At 32.8% G+C, this 20,755-nt stretch overlaps 1 protein-coding gene across 4 annotated transcripts in view; it reads right to left on the bottom strand.

Moving 5' to 3' along the window:
- The window catches only part of COL11A1 (collagen type XI alpha 1 chain), a gene marked incomplete at its 5' end in the record, with an annotated part of 194,942 nt that overhangs the window by 127,095 nt on the left and 47,092 nt on the right, over window positions 1-20,755 (bottom strand). For all 4 annotated transcript variants that reach the window (XM_082652321.1, XM_082652323.1, XM_082652320.1 and 1 more), the window contains one exon: window positions 3,159-3,287. In XM_082652321.1, coding sequence (XP_082508447.1) covers window positions 3,159-3,287 — 129 coding nt within the window. The remainder of the gene's footprint in view (window positions 1-3,158; window positions 3,288-20,755) is intronic.

Genomic DNA, 20,755 nt, shown 5'->3' with positions numbered 1-20,755 from the left:
TCCTTATTTCTTTATCTAAACAACATGCCCCTTCTGGTGGGTATTGATATACTTAGGACTTTGCTGGTCTACACGAAGCTTTACAACCTATTTTTGGAGATGATTCTCCCTTCTTACTATGGAATTTGGGGGTGTCTCAAAGACAGGTAAAGAAGAGAGAACTACTTGTAATCAATCAGATGTATATATGCAAAAAAACGTGCAGTGATGGAAAGATCTCACCTATGATCTGTGAGTTGCCTAGCATAAGTTATAGTATGTGAGGAGAAAGGGTCTTCTTCTAGAAATGTCAAGTTTGTTCTTATTCAGTTTGTTAGAAAAATAGTGGCATAAGTAAATACCTGAACGTCTTTGAGAACTAGAATATATGATAAATATTGAGGGCAAAAAATATTAAGGTAAGAAATTTCTTTATAAAATATTGTTTTTCCCTTGCTTCTTCTTTTTCCATCCTTTATGTATATATTTAAAAAGAAGAACATCAATTGCCTAGTGTATAAAGGGCATTGTAGTCTGTGTAGCACATTAAGAAAGAACCATATGTAGATTTAACATCTAATTTCTTATTAAGATATAAGGATAATTTAACACGATGGTTTAATACAAAACAATCATAATTTTAATATTAGTTACTTTGCTATATAAATGGTATTGTGGAGGTTCACATAGAATAACAGTTTGATATTATCACTATGTCTAAATCTATCTTCATTTTACATTTCACTCTATGATGATGATGTGATACTGTGCCAAACACATAAAAAATGTAATCCTAACAATGAATTAAAATATGTTATTTAGAGGATATGAACTATACAAAAGCACAAGTTGAATAAAACACATTTGAGTTAATTTATAAAATAAATTGATATATTTATTAATCCAAATCAGAATAATAAATATGCAATTTTTCAAATTTATTAATTATAAATTAAGCAATATAAAGTACAACATGTATGTTTGATGCTCTATTTTGCACTTTATGTTCTTTATTCACTGGTAACATTGCATTGCTATTTTGTATAGGTAAAACATCTGTAGTGCAATTATTAAAATGCATATTTGTAATATAATGTATTAATGGCTATCATTCAAAAGTAATATAAGGATGGCTTGCTAATTCTGTTAACCAGGTGTTTTTCATACTAGTATATAATAGTTATCTTATTATTGAAGTATCAATGTAATTTAGTACTGGGGGAAAAAGTGAGAGCTGATTCCTCAAAAAAACTTTTCATTGTGACATACTCAACATAGAAACTGTAAGAAATGCTATTATTGCATCACCCAACCAGATTTTCATGAAGGTTTTATTATAGCAGCATGCTCTTTTCCTTATCAGTTGCTTCCAGTAAAAACAAGTTTGATTTATCAACAGAATGTTAAATTTATGAATCAACAACTAAGGTCAAAAAGGGAAAGTCTACTTCTAAATGAATTTAAGACAAAAATGGTTAAAAATATTATTTTGCTTTAAAACAACTCTGCTTACCTGATGTAATAGCATTAAAACATGGGAATAAAACACCTCAAGGTGATATAATAAGAATGCATACCTTCATTCTTCCAAAAATCAGAGCCATATCTGTTACTAAAAAGAACAAGACTTATCTTTCTTAAAACAAAAGCAAAATAAATCTCACCCATCTTGAACACCCATACTAAATGTTATAAATTTTAATATTGAATCACCACATAATCTCTAAGATATAAAAACACTAAAACCTGATGGACATTTTACCTATCTTCTTGGAATTCACAGACTGTTTTAATAAATCATGAGGGAATTCACAGACTGTTTTAATAAATCATGAGGTAATAAAAAGAATGAAGCACTTGAGAACTGAAAGAAGCAAACACAAATATCCAAGTAATTTCTCTTTTTTCTCTCATATTTGCTTTCCTGTTAGCTTCTTAAGACTTTATCCTGTTTTAAAAAAACATTAACATTAAGTCATGGAAAAGATCAGTGCAACAGAATTCACTATCATACCTCAAAAAGGAAAGTAATGTCAAAAAATATATTTCAAGCACTTAAATGGTAAAATCCAAATTGAATTATCATGCAGAAATAACAGTAAATTAAAATTAAGAGATAAGATCCTAACCTATTCTAAATAGTAGAACTCAAAAGATGGTATCTAATAGTATTTTAATAGTCAAGAAGAAAGCTATTTGAGTTATTTTCAAACATAAGGGCAGTCTTGATGTCTTTAAACTTCCCCCCTCACCTTCTAAAATTTAGAACTCTTCACCTTGAGAAAAAAATAAAAATATAGATTTGCTGCTAACTAAAGACTCAATTCCTTCCAGTATTTGCTTTCTAATTTCCAGAAAATTCACATTAAAGAATTATCTAAAAATCTGCATAAAGCATACACTGTACTATATTTTTTTTGTTTTTTGGGATATTCAAGTCTGACAAAATTGCTATGGCTAACTTAAATGTACTTATTTTTGGTTTGAGAGAGAATAGAGTCAAATTTCATTATGGTGAATTTTCTTGCAAAAATAGCATGGAAGAATGGTTTCACACCCAAGTTTCAAATAAAGTGACATAATATTAATCAAAGAATATGAATATTTAGTTACGGCAATCAGTTCATAATGTTTTTCATTTCATTGCTCTCTGTATCAAATCTTATGCAAGAAAAAGAAAACTTACATATCAATATAGCATAGCCTTACAGAAATGGAAAAAAAAATCCCTCTAAATATTCAACTCAGCCTGACAACTTTAAGATAGCACTAAAGTCCCTTTCTTATCTGCATGAATTGCCAAAGGCCTGTGGATATGGCAAGTATGCCAGAAAATAGTTACCCTTGTCTTGAGGCTGTTTTAATTACTGAAATGCTAAGGACAAAATATATCTTTGAGAAATTATCTTTTTTCTCATCTCCCCCCAAATAAAATATGTTCCTCTACACAGTATATGTGAAGTATCTGTATTTTTAAGAAATTATGTAACAAAATACTTAAGATGGAAACAAACACCAAAAATCTTCTTTAAATCACATATTCTTAGAAATGTTAAAACACTATAAATACAAGGTAAAGTTTAATTAAAAGTGAATAAATGGAGGTGAGCCTCCAAACTGCAAACCTATGTCCTTACCATTGGAATGAGAAAATCTGCCCTTGACCTTACGGTCCTCACCTCATCGATCTGGGGTTCCTGAGCCTGAGAAGCCTTGGGTGCTGAGGAATCACAGTCTGGACTGTAATGCTCACAGTAGTCATACGCTGCTTTGGGGTCACCTATGATCAACAACTGCTGGATGTCCCCCTGCCAAGAAACAAACATGGTTATGTAGTCAGCATATTTGAATACACATATATCCAGAACAAGATTTATCCAAGACACAGTGTAGTTCATCTTTAAATATGAGAAGAAATCGCTTACATTTCAATGTTAAAAACAGTCCTATAGGATTGAGAGAGAAATTCACACCTGTTTAACAAATCAGATCTTCTGCTATATTGTGGTTCAGAGAATCTATAGTATATTCATCTGTTTGCTAAAACTTGGTTTAACTGCATTCACAGTTTACTCTGTGGGGAATAGACAAATGAAATGTGAATAATAAGCTAATAAAAAAGTAAGTAAGATTTTAAAACTATAAAACTGTAATGTATTTCCAATATTAAATAATGGAAGAGTTCGATTGAATTATTTTTTAAGCAAGTTTATACAAGAATTTTTAAATGAAAATATAGATCCAACTATTGAGTTCTGTTAGAGAACTGAATATCAAAAGAAATTTCTACTTACAAATATGAATGAGAAATGCAGAGACCAGAAAAATCCAAATTAAAAAGCATATTTGCTTTTGGCATATTTTTGTTAAAAATGGAGCATCTAAGCATATATCAAACTCACTTATTTAGAAATCTGAATAATTTTAATAAAAAATAAACATTAGAAATAATTAATAGGGTTATCTAAAGAGTTTTAGTTCCAGAAGGTTCTGGAAACTGTGTAAACAAGAGGAAGATCAAATATTTTTCTCTCAAACCCATCTGAATATTTCCACATGGGTCTAATTTGACATGAAACTAGTTTGATATAAATCTATGGGTCATGACCATATTAATTCAGAATTATATTCAGTCCTAGAAGAATGTCTGGGTTAATATCCATTTGACTTGGTGATTCAAGTCCCTGTAAGTCTGAGCTCATGAGTCTGATTCACAGAACTCCTGATATCATCTTGAATAATTTCAAAGTTACTTCAGCTTTCTCTACGTCTGATTAACATAAGCTCTTTAGAGCCTGATGAAAATTTTAGAAGTCTCTAACATTGAGTTAGAGAGCAGGAAAGAATTCATAGCACTTTTATACCACAGTATTCATTTATTCATCAACAAATGTGGATTGAGAAAGTACTATACACAAGACATTGAACATAGTATCACTGGAGATGGAAACATAAATTTGATGTAATCCTTGCCCTTGGAGAGTGCAATATAGTGGTTAAGATTTAAAACTGTAATAAAATGGAGAATAAAATTTATAACTTGAAAAGATATAGCAGACTCTTGTGAAAAGTGCCAAGAAAAGAATTAAATTATTTAGTTCTAGCTGGCAATCCTTTATTGAATACTGTGGTTCCTATCTTTGGTGTGATAGTTATTTCTATTTGCATTGCTCTTTCTTCTGTCTAAAAAGCACTGTATATTCTTACTCTTAAAATTAGCATTTATGCTAATGGATCATAAATCTATATTTTCATTCATATCACTTTACTGAGATATAATTTACATATAGAATTTATTCCTTTAAAGTGGACAATTCAGTGTTTCTTAGTTCATTCACAGAGTTTTCCATCTATCACCAATGTCTAATTTCAGGAAATTGTCGTCACCCCTAAAAGAAACACCATAACCAATGGCAGTCACACCTTATCTCTTCCTTTGCTAGCCCCTGGTAACCACTGAACATTTCATATAAATGGAATCATACATCATGAGGCCTTTTGTGACTAGCTTCTTTCATTTGTCATGTTTTCAAAGTTTACCCATGTTTTAACATGTATCAGTACTGCATTCCTTTTTTGAAATAACAACTTTCTGTATGAACCTACTATTGAATACATTTTGTCTATCTAGTCAGCTGTTACTAGCTATTTGAGTTGTCTCAACTTAGTAGATATTTTGCTATTTGTTTTTTATATGTCATTCCTTTTTTGTTACTCTTTTACTCTCTTATTTTGTGCTATCTTCTTTTGTGCTAAATAGATATTTACTAGTGAACAATTTTAATGATTTTGTTTCTTTTACTATATTTTAGAGAGTTCTTGTTTTAGTGATTACCTTGGGGATTATAATTATCTTAATTTATAACATTTTTCAGATTAATATCAACTTAATATCAGCACTATACAAAAATTTGTTTCTGTATAACTCTTCCCTTTTCCCCTGCTTTGTAATATTATAGTTATACAAATTACATCTTTATACAATATAAGCCATCAACATAGTTCTATAAATTTTGCTTTATGCAATTGTATTTTAAAACAGATAAGAGAAGGAAAGTGCTATAAACAACAACAACAAAAATTTGTACTGTTTTTATATATACTTATGTTGGTAATTTTACCAGTGTTTTTTTATTTCTCTGTGTGAATTTGAGTTACTGTCCAATGTCCTTTCATTTCAATCTAAAGGATTCCTTTTTATTTCTGGTAAGGCAGCTCTACTTTTGATACGTTATTTGTTTTTCATAAATCTGGGAATGTCAATTTCTTCTTTTTTTTTTTTTTTTCCTTTGTTTTTTGAAAGATAGTTTTGCAGGATATAGCATTTTTGGTTGACAATCTTTTTCTTCCAGAACTTGGAATATATCAACCACTGTTTTCTGGCCTCTATGAAATCTGACAAAAAATTAGCTGTTAGTCTTAATAAGAATCTCTTTTATATTATGAGTTATTTTATTATTGATGCTTTGAAGATTCTTTCTTTGTCTTTTGACTGATTATAATACTTTGCGTGTGGATTTCTACAAATTTATCTTGCAGTTTCTTGAGATTCTCAGATATGTAGATTAATGTGTTTCATCAAAATTGGGAAGGTTTTGGTAATTATTTTTTGGAATATGCTTTGTACCTCCTTCCTCTCCACTCTTTTTGGGACTCATTATTATGTCTATGTTGCTATGCTTGATGGTGTCCCACAGGTCTTTGATGCTCTGTAAACTTTTTGCAAGTTTATTCTTTCTTTTCTTCATACTGAGTAATCTCAATTGATTTTCAACTCCCAATCTATTTTGTTCTTTTTTAAGACACTCTACATTTATTTATCTCTATTTGATAAGGCTTCATTCTCATACTTTCATGTAGTTGTTAAGCTGTGGCTTCCTTTAGTTTTTTTTTGTTTTTTTTTTTTTAACATACTCATAATTGCTGATTTAAAGTCTTTGTCTGGTAAGTCCAATGTCTGCATGTCTTCAAGGACAGTTCCTATAGATTTGTTTTTCCTTTGTATGGGACATAATTTCCTGATTCTTTGCCTGTCTCATAATTTTTTGTTGACAGCTGCACATCTTAAATGTCACCTGTGGAGACTGGATTCCATTGCCCCCTCCCCTCAATGCTTGTTGTTATTTTGTTTGTGGTTGTTTTTGCTGCTTGTCTGGTGACCTGTTGAAGTAATTATATATGTCAATTTTCTTTGTTTCCTGTGTCCACTGAGGTGTCTGCTCAGTTAGATTAGTGATGAGCAAATGATTGGGCAGAGAATTCCTTAAGAATCTCTCACTATTTGCCAAGAGACTTTGAGTATGTATTTGTGTGTGAGCATGCCTATAATATTCCAACAGTTTACAACTCTGCCTTAGATCTCATTTCTTGCTATGCAGATCCTCAAGGTCAGTAATATTTGAGATATTAGGGTCTCTTCAGGTCTTTCCTGGACCTCAGTGACCTTTATAGACATCTCATTTCCAAACTTTTTATTTTTAGTGTCTTTGTCTGATCCTTGTTTGCTCAATATCCTAACAGTTAAATGAACACCGCCAACTACTTGCTAAAGATCTGCATCTAGAATGTCTCATTAGTAACAGAAAAATGACTAAAATTAAAATGTCAAAAACACACATCTGCCAATAAAAATTTCATTGACATGATATATTACAATGTTTAGTAATCCTTGAGATAAATTTTGTTGAATTCAGAAATTTCTCTACAATCAGATTTAACTGTATTTCTTCAGTTATTTAGTTCATTTCATTCAATCATTCATTCAAAAAGTGCTTTGAAAGTGCATGTAACATGTTAATATGTTCAGATAACACCCAAATAAGGAAACACCTACTTTATTTCCCAGTAAAACATGAAATAAAGCAGAATCAGCAAATACCCACCCACAAAATTATATGGCTTATAATGGTCATACTATTATTAGTGTGTCCAGCATCAAAATTATTTATTTTTATATGTTATGAGGCAGTACAATCAAACAAATTAGATTGTTTCTGAGATTTTCTTTTATTCTTTTTTGTAAATAGCTAGAATAGACTCTAATATTTAGCTTATGCCTACTGATTTTAAACATTCTCACAGCAAATGAATATAAGTTCTTAAAATTTATTGATAACATTTCTCAAACACTAACTTATGAGTTTAGAACACTGAGTAGCCACAATTGAATTATTATAAATGAGTAATAACTAGTAACAGAGAAATTTGAATATTCTTCATTCTGTTGTTAAAAAAATGCATCATTCAGTACCTCTTGTGTACTGTCATCACTGAGGGTTTCAATCAGAAATTCTGATTCTTGAATCACAGACTTGCCATTAATTACTTGGAATTATGCAAGTCACTTACCCTAATTCATCATTTGTAAAGTGAATGCATTTATTTATTTATTTATTTATTTTTGCGGTACGCGGGCCTCTCACTATTGTGGCCTCTCCCGTTGCGGAGCACAGGCTCCGGACACACAGGCTCAGCGGTCATGGCTCAAGGGCCCAGCCGCTCCGCAGCATGTGGGATCTTCCCAGACCGGGGCACGAACCCGTGTCCCTGCATCGGCAGGCAGACTCTCAACCACTGCGCCACCAGGGAAGCCCAAAATGAATGCTTTTAGAGATCATATCTAAGGTCCTCTTCAGAACTAAAAATTATAGAGTTCCACACTTAACTTATAGATAATATAATAAACCAAATGAAGCTTTTGCTGAAACACAAAAAATTGCCTATCTTATTACATATAGTATTTTTAACAGTATATTTTTTAGAAGAATACTGGTTTCCTGAGTACTCAACTGTTCTAGTCAAGGCACTCCGCTTCATTAAATGGAAGCCTGCCAACCTTTCCACAATAAATTCTTTTTTCAGGTGTTTGATATTCAGCCATTAAATATAGTACTACTGGAAAGAAACTGGAAAATTGTGTTAAAAACCTACAGTACTATTTTCCCCGGAAGGCATTTTATAGTGTTTTATGTTAATCATATGACATGTTATGAGACAGTCTGTAGACAAACAAAGCATCCTGACAGCTTGAATGAACTATAAATATTTAGATTCAACAGTCATAAAAATTTCTACAGCTGGAAAAGGGTGAAGTTACCAAGTAAAATTGGCATCTGCTGTACACAACATATGAAAAAGACATCCTCCTCCTCTAATGCTCTACAAAGCCAAAATTAAAGTAGAGCTGAAACAATTACCTTGCTATCTACAGCTGTGTCAACTAGGTCTATACTATAGTATTTTTCTATAGACAGAATGAGTCTAGAGGAGGGAAGCAAAACAAATGCAAGAAAACTGAACAGAAACTATATATAAAGATGAGGTTCTTCTGAATGTCACATGCATTGCAAAAGGATCCAGCCACATTTTTTTCAAGACCAATTATATAAATAACAGCATATCCTCCTCTCAAAACTAAAATATAATTCACCTATTCTAACAATTTTTGTTTGTTATTTTTGTTTGTATATGCATATATAGAGTAACTCTCTATAAGGCCTAGCTATTTCCGTTTTCTCTGCTATGAACGTAATTACATTATAACTCAGGAAATACACAAGTTAATACACATTTAGCTTTTTTGCATGTACAAGAAATCACATTTATTGAAAAAGTGTTGTACAAGAAATTGGTATAATATCTAAGGTCACATGTCAATGTGTCAATGCTAAGTGTCTGAATTTTCAGATTCAATTCTGCATCCTATGAAGTCAACCAGTGCTTGGTTGAAGTCAGTTCCCAGCCTGAGCATCCATTGAACTGTACAGCAACAGCAGCTGATTCCTGAGAATGAGCAATGAAAAACTGGGTTTTGATCAGCTGTCATGTTCAATTCCATGTGCCTGAATAAGGTAACCTGTGAATGAATTATGTGCTTGAAGCATAATAAGATCCCAAGAATGACAGAGGAGATTCAGACATAACCAAACAATTAAAGCAGAGGCTGGATCAATATACAACTATAATTGTTCAATAAGCAGTTTGTTTTTAAACAGCTTATTTATAAACACTCTCTAATATCAACCTGGCAACTAGTAACTCTACAATCCTATAAGGCTTTTAATTCCACTATGAATCTTGGAAGATTTAAACTTCTAATATTAAAACTTGGGTGTTAGTTATATTCTAGGAGAATAACTTACTTTCGGTAATATCTGGAAAAGAAGACTCCAAGTATTTATTGACTATGTGTCTCACTGAATTTCAAAGCTTTCTAGAGTTAGAAATTTCATCTCCCCTAAACCTGTTGTAAATCACATGCTGCAATTGCATTCTATAAAATCAGCTAGCCTCCAAATTTCCCGAAGCACATTCTTACCTCCATTAACTTTAACATGCAGGAATCTCAACGGGAATGAATGCTTTTATAAAATGCTTCTTGTTAAAATCTTGACTGTATGTTATAAGCAAATAGGAGTTAGGTTGATGAAGAAGATGGAGAGGGAAATAGTATTAAACAGGAAAACGGGGCTTCCCTGGTGGCACAGTGGTTGAGAATCTGCCTGCTAATGTAGGGGACACGGGTTCGAGCCCTGGTCTGGGAAGATCCCACATGCCGCGGAGCAACTAGGTCCGTGAGCCACAACTACTGAGCCTGCGTGTCTGGAGCCTGTGCTCTGCAACAAGAGAGGCCGCGACAGTGAGAGGCCCGCGCACTGTGATGAAGAGTGGCCCCCACTTGCCACAACTAGAGAAAGCCCTCACACAGAAACGAAGACCCAACACAGCCCAAAATTAATTAATTAATTAATTAATTTTTAAAAAAGACAGGAAACCTCTTAAACAGAACTCTGGATGCATGAAACTGACAAAGTTGGAAAAGTACATATAGTGCTGTATAGTTGGAAGGAAGGCCCTATATGGTGATAATGAGCAGTGAGGGTTGAGGGATGAAAGAGATAAAGTAGAAGAAAGAAAAAGAACCAAGCAAAGAACCAATCTGAGAAAAGCTTTGTGTGTGAACTGAATTCTAAAAGTTACAGAATGTCATTCAAGGACTTTGAACCATGGAGCAAATTGATCAATGACGTATTTTAACAAAATTGCTATGACTACATAGGGAAGGATGATTTGAAAGCAGCTAGTTTGGAAGCATGAGAATCTTGCTTAGGAATCCATCACAGTTAAGCATTGGGAAATTTAACTCAGCAACAGCAGGAATGGAGTAGAGGATACATAGAGTTTATTAGAGAAAAACGTGTGAGATTTGAGAACTGACTAGGTAATGATGATGGAGTGGAATGGGAATGGCAAGTAGAGAGGGAGGAAGTGCATTAGAGAAGAGTGGAAGGTAGTTCTGTAGTTTCTGGTATGAGCAAGGGTAAGACGGAAAATCCATTTACTCAGTTGAGAAACAATAAAAAGGAAAAATTGGGGATCAACCTTTTAAGTCTATGAAGTGAAATGATAACTAATTTTTTTCTAGAAAAAGTCTTTTTTTTTTTTTTAAGAAACTTACCTTTATTTACTTTCGAATTGTACTCCTCTATGTGCCAACTGTCAGGTTATATCACTGAGACCAAACTAAGTTATAAGCATCAATAAGAATCAGCAGAAATTTTCCCTTTAGCTGGACAGCCCATACCTCTTTCTGTAGCAATTTATACCCATTTTTTCACTGGTAATCAAAGACAAAATGAACTTGTCTAGACTTAGTGTTATGGGATGACCTGCGTGCCCCAAATTCATATGTTTAAGTTCTTAGCCTCAGAACCTGACTATATTTGGAGATGGGACCTATAAAGACAGAAGTAAGATTAAATGAAATCTTTATGGAGGGCCCTAATCCAATATGACTGGTCTTTTTATAAGAAGAGGAGATTAGGACACAGACACCACAATGCGAAGGTCATGTGAAGACACAAGGAGAAGATGACTATCTACAAGCCAAGGTGAAAGGCCTCAAAAGAAATGAACCTTGCTAACATCTTGCTCTCAGACTTCAAGCATCTGGAACTGTGAAAATATTAATTTCTGTTGTTTAAGACACAGTGTGTGGTATTTGGTTATGGCAGCCCTAGCAAACAAATACAGACTGATAAATACTAGTTTGTTTTTATTTATATCTTGCAAGTATTATCTTCATAGCAGAATAAAGAAGAGCACTTCAAAACAAGTATTTTTGTTTGTTTGTAACATGGGTAATCTCTAACTGTGTCCAGGATCTGGTATTAAGTAGATGCTGTGGAAATATTGACTGATTTAATTTGGCAAGCAGCTAGAACTCAGGGTAATCGCAGGTTATCATACACCCGACAGTATCATCATGTGTAAATATCCCTCAGGCATTAGAGGTAGTAGAAAGTGAGAATGATAAATAAATATTTGTCTCCAAGTATAAATAAAGAATTTGAAGGGAACAAGTTTTTAAGTAAACTTACGGGAGTTTTAAAGATCTTTATCAAATTAAATTATGCTAGAGGTCATAGTGAGTTTAAACAACCATTTATATGATTTTTTTAAAAATGCAATTTCATTACACTAGTGAAAAAGTTAAAATAATTCCTTGTTGTATCAACTCCATATTAATGAAATTATATCCTAATTCTACTTCATTTCAACAATGAAAATAGCAATAGAAAAGTGTTTTATCATTTTTATATATAATATAAAAATATATATATAATCAGAATAATACATTTTTTGTATTCTATACTTCATTTTATCTATTCATAGTAATATAAATCAAAAGTAAAACAACATACTTGGTTCTTTCTTGATTTAAGAAAAGACATGCAAAGTTAAATTACAAATCATAAAAAATACTGAGATGATCCTCAGATTACAAAAAGACTCTTCATTTCAAATGTTCATTAAATAATGAACATTTAAAATATGAATAATCAAAATTTGATCTTCCTCCCAAAATAAAGTCATCTGATACTTTTTACAAACATCTGTTGTTCAAAATAATATAACTGAAGATAACATTTAAAATCTAAAAAGAGGATTTTAAAACAAAATGGAAATCATTTGAGACCTTATCTTTAAAAATTAACTTGAGAAAAAAATATTATTTGTATGAAAAAAATATTATGTATCATTTAATATTTTAAACTTGTATTTTAACACAGACTCAAAGAACAAATTCATATAAGTAATATCAGCATAAAGGTCAAATATGACCTTTGCAAGCAGGTATGACTTTCGCTGCCTGTCACACAAAGTTAACTGCAGAATTTGACATTTACTTTATATTTCATAGCCTTGACTTGACAGTAAATTTTGAATTTATTTTAAAGTAATTATCATCTTTTGAATATGAAAAGAAGTGATAGACTCTTCATCATTTCATAGAGTTTAACAGTTGAACTGGCACATTTACTCTTTTAACACAAGCAAATAAACTGTATCATTTCTTTCCACATATCTGTTTAGCATCATTTTTATTGCCTTTTTTTTTTTTTTTTTTTTTTTTTTTTTTTTGCGGTACGCGGGCCTCTCACTGTTGTGGCCTCTCCCGTTGCGGAGCACAAGCTCCAGACGCGCAGGCTCAGCGGCCATGGCTCACAGGCCCAGCCGCTCCGCGGCATGTGGGATCTTCCCGGACCAGGGCACAAACCCGTGTCCCCTGCATCGGCAGGCGGACTCTCAACCACTGCGCCACCAGGGAAGCCCTTTATTGCCTATTTTTAAGTCTAGAGAAAATATCAGTGGATGAAAAGAAGTCATTGGTAGTAGCATTTTTATACATTTATTATTCTAGTTCTACATGCAATGATACTGTCCCAGAAGTAATATTGTCCAGTAATTACTGTCCCAGTAATAGGTCCTAGAAATAATATTTTTAAATACTTCCTTATTTCTACTCTGTTGCACTCCTCTACTATAATATATGATACATTTCTTTAGTGAATTGAAGTTTTATTAAATCAAAATTTGGCCATTTTATGAAATATATAAGCCTAAGAGGATTTTAAAAGTATGCATATACATTATAAAGTAATTGATATACCTTTTACTCTTTTTTAATTTTGAAAAAATTGTTTTTTTAGTACCAATGTGAAAACTTCTTTGCTTACTACAGAATGTAGTCAAACTGTATATATGTCTACTGAACAGTGAAAGATGGGGGTCATGCTCTCAAATTTGAAAGCCAGAATTCCCTATTGAAATGGGAGTATTTGCAAAGAACTATACTTTTGAAGGAAAAAAAAAAGCAAACCTGTTACACAGCATTCCTAATTCCAGGAGGCACTTCATGCCTTACAATTTTAAGACAAGCTACATTTTTCCCCCCAAACAAAATATTTTCTTAAAAAAGAAAACAGCAGAAGTAACACATAATTTTATTAATAGGCACAGATATATTATAAGTCAGATAATAAATGTATTTCTTCTATAACTTTTAGTGGTAACTTACACAGAAATTTGACAGCCAGATAACTTTCAGAATCCTTTCCCCTGGTTGTCTATCAATCAGTCATCTATCCATTTAGTCAACACATATTTATTGAGGCAAAGTAACATGCTGACACTATAGATAGGCAAAAGAAAAATAAAGAGGGAAATCAGACCCAGATCCTACTCTCAGATAGCATATAACCTGGTAAGGGAGATTAATTATACACAGACATGATATATAAGAAACATATTTCTTTAGTACTTACTATATTCCAATTATGAAAAATAAATAAATTGGGGTGGCAGGGGTGGGGTAATGACACAATTTTCATCTCGGAAAATCAAAGGAATAATCTAGAAGGAACTGGCATAAATGAGATAATTAATGAGAAAGTGTCTAGTTTTTCTTTTAAATATAAAGATACTTGGTATTCTTTGTTGGCTCCCAGAATCCTAATCATTGCTCTCTCTTACCCTGTGCCTAAAGAATATGACCCCATAGCCCACATCATCAGACTGTCTTGGCAGGTCGGTTTCCAGTACAGACAATGGAAGTGACCACCAAGAGTTAGGAGTTAGGAAGGTGGGAAGAGAAGGAGGTTGGGTAGTTTCGCCAGACACTTTCCTGTCTGTCACGGCAGTCTGATACCTTGACCACTAGTGCCACTGTCAGAAAGCACTAGTGCAGGGCTCCAGCTTTCACTGTACTGCTATTTCTGCCCCTTGCCCACTTAACACTTGGAAAGGTAATACTCCTTGCCAGGTAACTCTGCCTCCTTGTTCAAACCTCTGAAATCACCTGAGTAGAAATTCAGTTTCCTGCTGGAACCCACACTGAACTCACTCACAGAGAGTATGAGAAGTTAGAGAAAGACCCCATAGTTGAGGGCCCTAAAATAGTAATTGGTATCTTCGTTTTATATATATATTAAGTTTAAGGATTCAAGTAATCAGTATATATCACTTTCCAGGAAAGTACACTGTATCTACTAGAATACACACAGTTTGTGGTTGGGGCTCCTCTTTTTTTTTTTTTTTTGGCCGTGCCGTGCAGTTTTCAGGATCTCAGTTCCCTGACCTGGAACTGAACCCAGGCCATGGCAGTGAAAGCCTGGAATCCTAACCACTAGGCTATCAGGAACCCCCAGGGGCTCCTCTTCTTAATAAACCAATCTACATTATACAGCTAAACTCACTGGAATATAAACTTCATGAGAGTAAGGACCTGTCTGTTTTGTTCTCCCAGGTTTCCACAATTCCTGGAATAGGCCTGCACGTAGTGAGTATGTACCAAAAGTTTGTTCGGTAAATAGATATCCAGGCAATTAATTTATTCACCATTATAAGACTCAATTTCAACAACTGTAAATTAAGAATACTATTATTTGTCTTGTATTTCCTACAGATTCTTTAAAAATTAATACCTACTTAAGCAATTTTTAAAGTGTAAGTGTACACAGACGTAAGGTATAATTATTATAGTACTTGAAGCCAATTAAAGGAGAACACACCTTTGAGCTTAAACTTCTAGATGTGTTTATAGACTGTAAAATTTAAGAAATGCTGCTGGAGAATATATTTTTATTAGTTCCATAAATAAATTCCAAAAAAGTTGAGTTTCAGAAGACTTAAAGTTATTATTCTATAAGTAAAGCCCATAAGGAAAAAGTATAATAGAAGAGAAAGAAAAATACATTCAGATAAACAGTTTCCAGCATGTACCACTGTAAAAGCAATAGCTTAAAAAAATTCTACAATGTTTCCATAAGATATTCCCTGGACACTAAAACTTCTGCTCACATTTGATATTAGAGCTTTGTTGAAAAGTATGGTGGGTCTTGGAAGAGGTTTTTGATTGTATATCCAGGAACAAGATTGACATTAAATCTTAAACATGGCATAAAATGCACAAAAAATTAGAGATTATCAGAAGATTAATTGAAAAAATATGCTTCTTGCCTACTAAGACTTCTGAATTTGCCAAGGCATTAACTCACATCATAGTTTTTTTTCCAGACATTCTATACGGTTAATGATTCTTTCTCAACTATTTTGTGTGGAAAAGGAAAGCTGCCAAAATGCTTCAAATTTTAGTTTAATTGAAAAATGCATCAGAGATTGCATCTGAACTATAATTCAAAGGAAAAAATGAAAAAAACCACATAATCACAGACAGAACTGCTACCCACACAGTCCTTATATTTCACTGTGTCCCAAAATCAGCTTAAGAAATCAGTTTTAAGAAAATGAGTAGTGATCCTATGTTACTTGAATGTACTACTAATTCAACAACTATTTACCAAGTATTACAAAAAATGCAATACTTTAAAACTTTAAAGTTGTATAAAACACTACCACAAAAAGGGCATGTTTATCTTATACTTTCTAATAAACATTCCTACTGAAAGAGAACTATCAATGTGGCTCTATTCCACAAAAAAAATAATAAAAGAAAACGAGGAAAGAAAAAATGATTAGGAAAAAGGTAACAAATCTTTCTTCCTGCTTCCTTGTTGGCCAAGATGATCTATACTCCTTGAATTAATAAATGCTAGAAAGCATATTTATTTCATCCATTTAAAAAATATTTTCAGGCAGTGCTGTAGACACTACGGATACAATACAAAGCTTCTGCTCTCTTGGAGCTTACATTCCAGAGAAGGAAAGAGAAAATAAGCAAAATATAGTATCAGAGTAATAGGTGCTTTAAAAATATAAAGCAGGATAGGAGAGATTGTAGAAAGTAAGATACTATATAACAAACTGTGATCATGAAAGATTTTGCTGATAAAGGGACGCTGAGACAGAGACAACTGAGGAACCAAGGAAGTAAGAAATTCATAGAAATATCTAAGGAAAAGCCTTCCAGGCAGAAGGACGAGTGGATGCTCAGACCCCAAGGCTGGAGCATGATTGATGTGTTCAAAACGGGATGCCTTGTGGGTCAGAGGGAGCAAGGGGGTAAAGGAATCATTGATGAAGTCAGAGAAAAGGGGCAGAGGGTGTGGATGAATCACTTAGGAGACGACGGAATATTGAAAGAACTTTAACGTACTCTAAATGACATGAAAAGCCACCAGACAGTTATAAACAAGGAAGTGACATTCTTTACTGACTCATTCATTCTTTCAGCCAGGTGCTATTTGACAGGAATATGCCTGCTAGTCTAGGCTTGCTGCTTAGAGAACAGACTAGCAGATGGGCAGACAGACACAGGGAGATCAATTAAAAGCCTCCTGCAATTTTCCAAGAAATAGATAACATTAATAATTATAATAATAAATAATACTTAACTGGCACTTACTGTATACCTGCCGCTCTTCTAAGAACTTTATATAGTCATATTGTAAACCAAAATGAACTAGGTCATGCCTTAAAAAAAACTACTTCCTAAAAAAATATAAAATAATTTAAATAATTTATCACATTCTTATTCTACTTCTTTGAGCTAATAATAATTTCACACTACCTATGTTTTTACTGTAAAGCTCAGAAGTATATAGAAACATGGTGAAATAAGATTATTTGGTCCAGGATAATCCTATGGCCTTTTAAAGCTTCATTAAAAGCATGTAGTTCATCAATCGTAAAAAAGAGAACTAAAGACTTTTGAATTTAGTTAAAATTCCAAACAGTTCATGTTTTTAAGAAGGAAACATTGACTATTTAATACTCTATGTAAAGCGTAAAGTATTAAGTTCCTCTCTCCCTTAACCCCACATACCTAATCAGCCCCTAAGACCTGTCAATTCTATCCCACATTAGCATTCTGAAGCAAGACCCTTCTCTCCATTTCTTCTGTCATGGCCTTGTCTCTACTGTAAGTAACCTTTTATTTGAACTAATGTTTCAACATATCAGTTTTGGTGTTTTATTCCCACCAGGTTCTTCTGATTCTAGACTAACTCCTTCACTGCCACAAAAAGAACTTTTAAAAAACAAGACTCAATGTTTAATTCCTTTACTTAAAGAAACTTCTTATGACCTATGGTTTAAAGTTCAACCCCCTCAGCATGTTATAAAATTCAGTCCATACACAGGCCCTAACTCATCCTACCAGCTCGTCTCCCAAATACCCCCGAAGCAAATTGCATTCTCAGATGTGCTGAGCTCATTCCAAACTTTCATCTTTTGCACAGGTGCCCTCATCTTTAAATACCCTTTTATTTTTCATCATTTTGGACACAGTTGTTATTTTCTCCCTTGAACATACCTATATCTTTATTATGGGCAGAATCATATTTATTACAACTATTTATTTGTATCGCTACATCAATTATTTAAGCACAATATTTGTCATATAATATTTATTCTGTTTCAACAGAGAATAGTCAGCTACTTAATAAACACCTGACTTTCAAATGACATATGCTATCCTATACCTCTCCCTGACCCTTCTCCTCCCAGACACTTCTAACTAAGCCTTAACCACTTGCATATCCAGCACTCATTCACATATTTACTAATCTTCATTGGCTATAAACACTGTGCAAACTTTGTGTTTGATGCCATTGCTGGAATACCTAAATTAAGGGGATATAAATCCTGCTCTCAATAAATTTATAGTCTAATGAGAAAGCTATATATTAATAGATAATTATAAAACTACATGGTAATAGACAGTGACAACAGGAATGCAATGCAAGATGGCTTTTTTGGGGGAGAAGTTAATAAAATGCCACAAACTAATAATAAACCTTAAATGGGAAAAAAGAAGACAAGTAATCAGAGATAAGACTTATAAAAGGGACAAAACAAAATGTGTGACACTTTATTGTGCACTGCTGGCAGCAGATAACCTAATTATGCACTAATCAAAAAATAGACAACAAACCAAACAAGGCAATGATCCTATTAGAGGACAAGTAATATCTTGTATAAGTGGTACTTTGGATCTTCTATTGAGTTCTGAAATCTGAATCCACCTCAAGTGCTATATTGAGTTTCTTGAAACAATTCCAACCATAAATCTTACTAAATATGAAATTACAGTAAATTATCAGTAGAGTCACAAAATAAAAGCTCTTATCTGCATATCACACTACAGTGGCGCAGATTCAATCATAGTCTGAATGACAACAGGATAGCATGTGGCTGTTATATAATAAAGTACAGTGATGTCTAGAATGGAGAACTGAGGAAAAGTCCTACAGCATCGCTGAAGCTTGGTCATAAATAATGCAGCACATTCTTGTGTGTTTTCCCTCACCACGCTTGTCATACCAACTTGGTGTGCAATAATAAGGAATGTAATTACACATCTAGAAGGCAAAAGTAGAAGCTCCTTTCAGACTTGGTTAAAAATAACTCTCAAAAAAGGATTAAACTAATGCTGTATCTTGATCTACCCATGCATGTGATCTGTAGGAAAACTTAAATATCTCCCCAAAACAGAAAAATCCACAGGGAAAAATCATATTTGCCATCACAACTTTGTAAATAATTGATTATTAACACCGAGTCTAAATGAAATCTGACAACTTCTAAATTTGTTACTGTCAGGAAGAAAAACTATGTTCCACAAAACTACTACTACAAGATACTGTCATGTAGATACATTGGACTTTTTCTGCATAAAAGCCATAAGATCCTCTTTTAGAAATAACTACACATATGCATCATTGTTCTGTATATTAGAGAAATTCAACATGTCCATGAATCCAGTGAGTCTGTAAAGCAGTGTTGTTGCTGAACCCTAATATTACATGAGTGTGTGGTGTGCCTTTGGATTTTAACTCTAATTTGCGTTGAAGTTGTGTTTGTTACAATCAATGTGTACTTGGACTATGTTTGAACATCAACTCTATTAAATTTGTACCTCATGTTTGGTATCCACATTTGTTACTTCTCTTAAAATTGTACATTATTTCCTGAAATTTATAAATAAATAATTTTGATGTCTTACTACATTCCATAAAACATGAATCACAAAACTGATTCCAGACAATGTTTCAAAAATTACAAAAAGAACCATAGCTACATTCCCAAATGTACATCTTAACCAAAGATTTACAGGACAAGGACAAAACTGAGTAGCCATGGTAAACTCAAAGCTTTCTTGTTTTTCTGTTTTGCAGGTTCTATGTTACTTTGACAGAGTAAGTAATAAAATCCCATTCCAGAATGACATTTTATTTTTTCTTTTAGCTATTGAAGCCTTCTTTAAATAAACTATAGTGTCTTTTACAAAGCCAAATGTGGCTCCTATGTTAGCCATATCTGTTGTTTTACCCTAGTTTCAGAAATAATCAACAGAAGAAAGCTTTTTTTTCAAACATGCACTTATAAAACATTCAGTACTGCACAACACACATATAAATATTTTATAAATGTTAACTCATTTAATCCTCAAATAACTCTATGAGTTAACTACCGCAGCTATCCCATCTTACAGATGAGGAAAAAGACAGAGAGAGGTTGAGTATCTTGCCCATGATCTTCAAGCTGATTAAGTTCCAAATTCAAAAATCAAACCCTGGCTGTCTGACTCGAGTCAATGCTGCTAACTACCATGCATATGGTTAAAAAAGGCAAAAGCTTAATTTAAAAAAGCTTAATAATCATTATCATAACATTTTTTCATTTAACTACTTCTTTACTTATTAGACTGAAAGATACCTTTGTCTTCATCTTTCATTTCCCAAGTGAAACAATGGAAATGACTTTATCATCTGTGTTCACTCACTTCTACATTTTTGCTCCTAAAGTTCATATTTTATGAAAGATCTTAAATATTTATAAAGAAAAAAATTAAATAAATAATTAGTGATTATATTTTTCAGTTTAGAATCTAGATTGAAATCACATAATGATAATTTTTAAATACAGTGATAGCTTGCTTTTTTCCCTTAATTAAAGAAGATGCAGAGAAGCCAGGGCAAGAAGGTTTTAGAGATAAATTTTGTGATACTAGAATTTTACCAATTTTAGAGAT

The sequence above is a fragment of the Grampus griseus genome (assembly GCF_964374135.1).
Source record: "Grampus griseus genome assembly, chromosome: 1".
Classification (NCBI taxonomy): Eukaryota; Metazoa; Chordata; class Mammalia; order Artiodactyla; family Delphinidae; genus Grampus; species Grampus griseus.
This window is presented reverse-complemented; position numbering and strand designations above follow the sequence as displayed.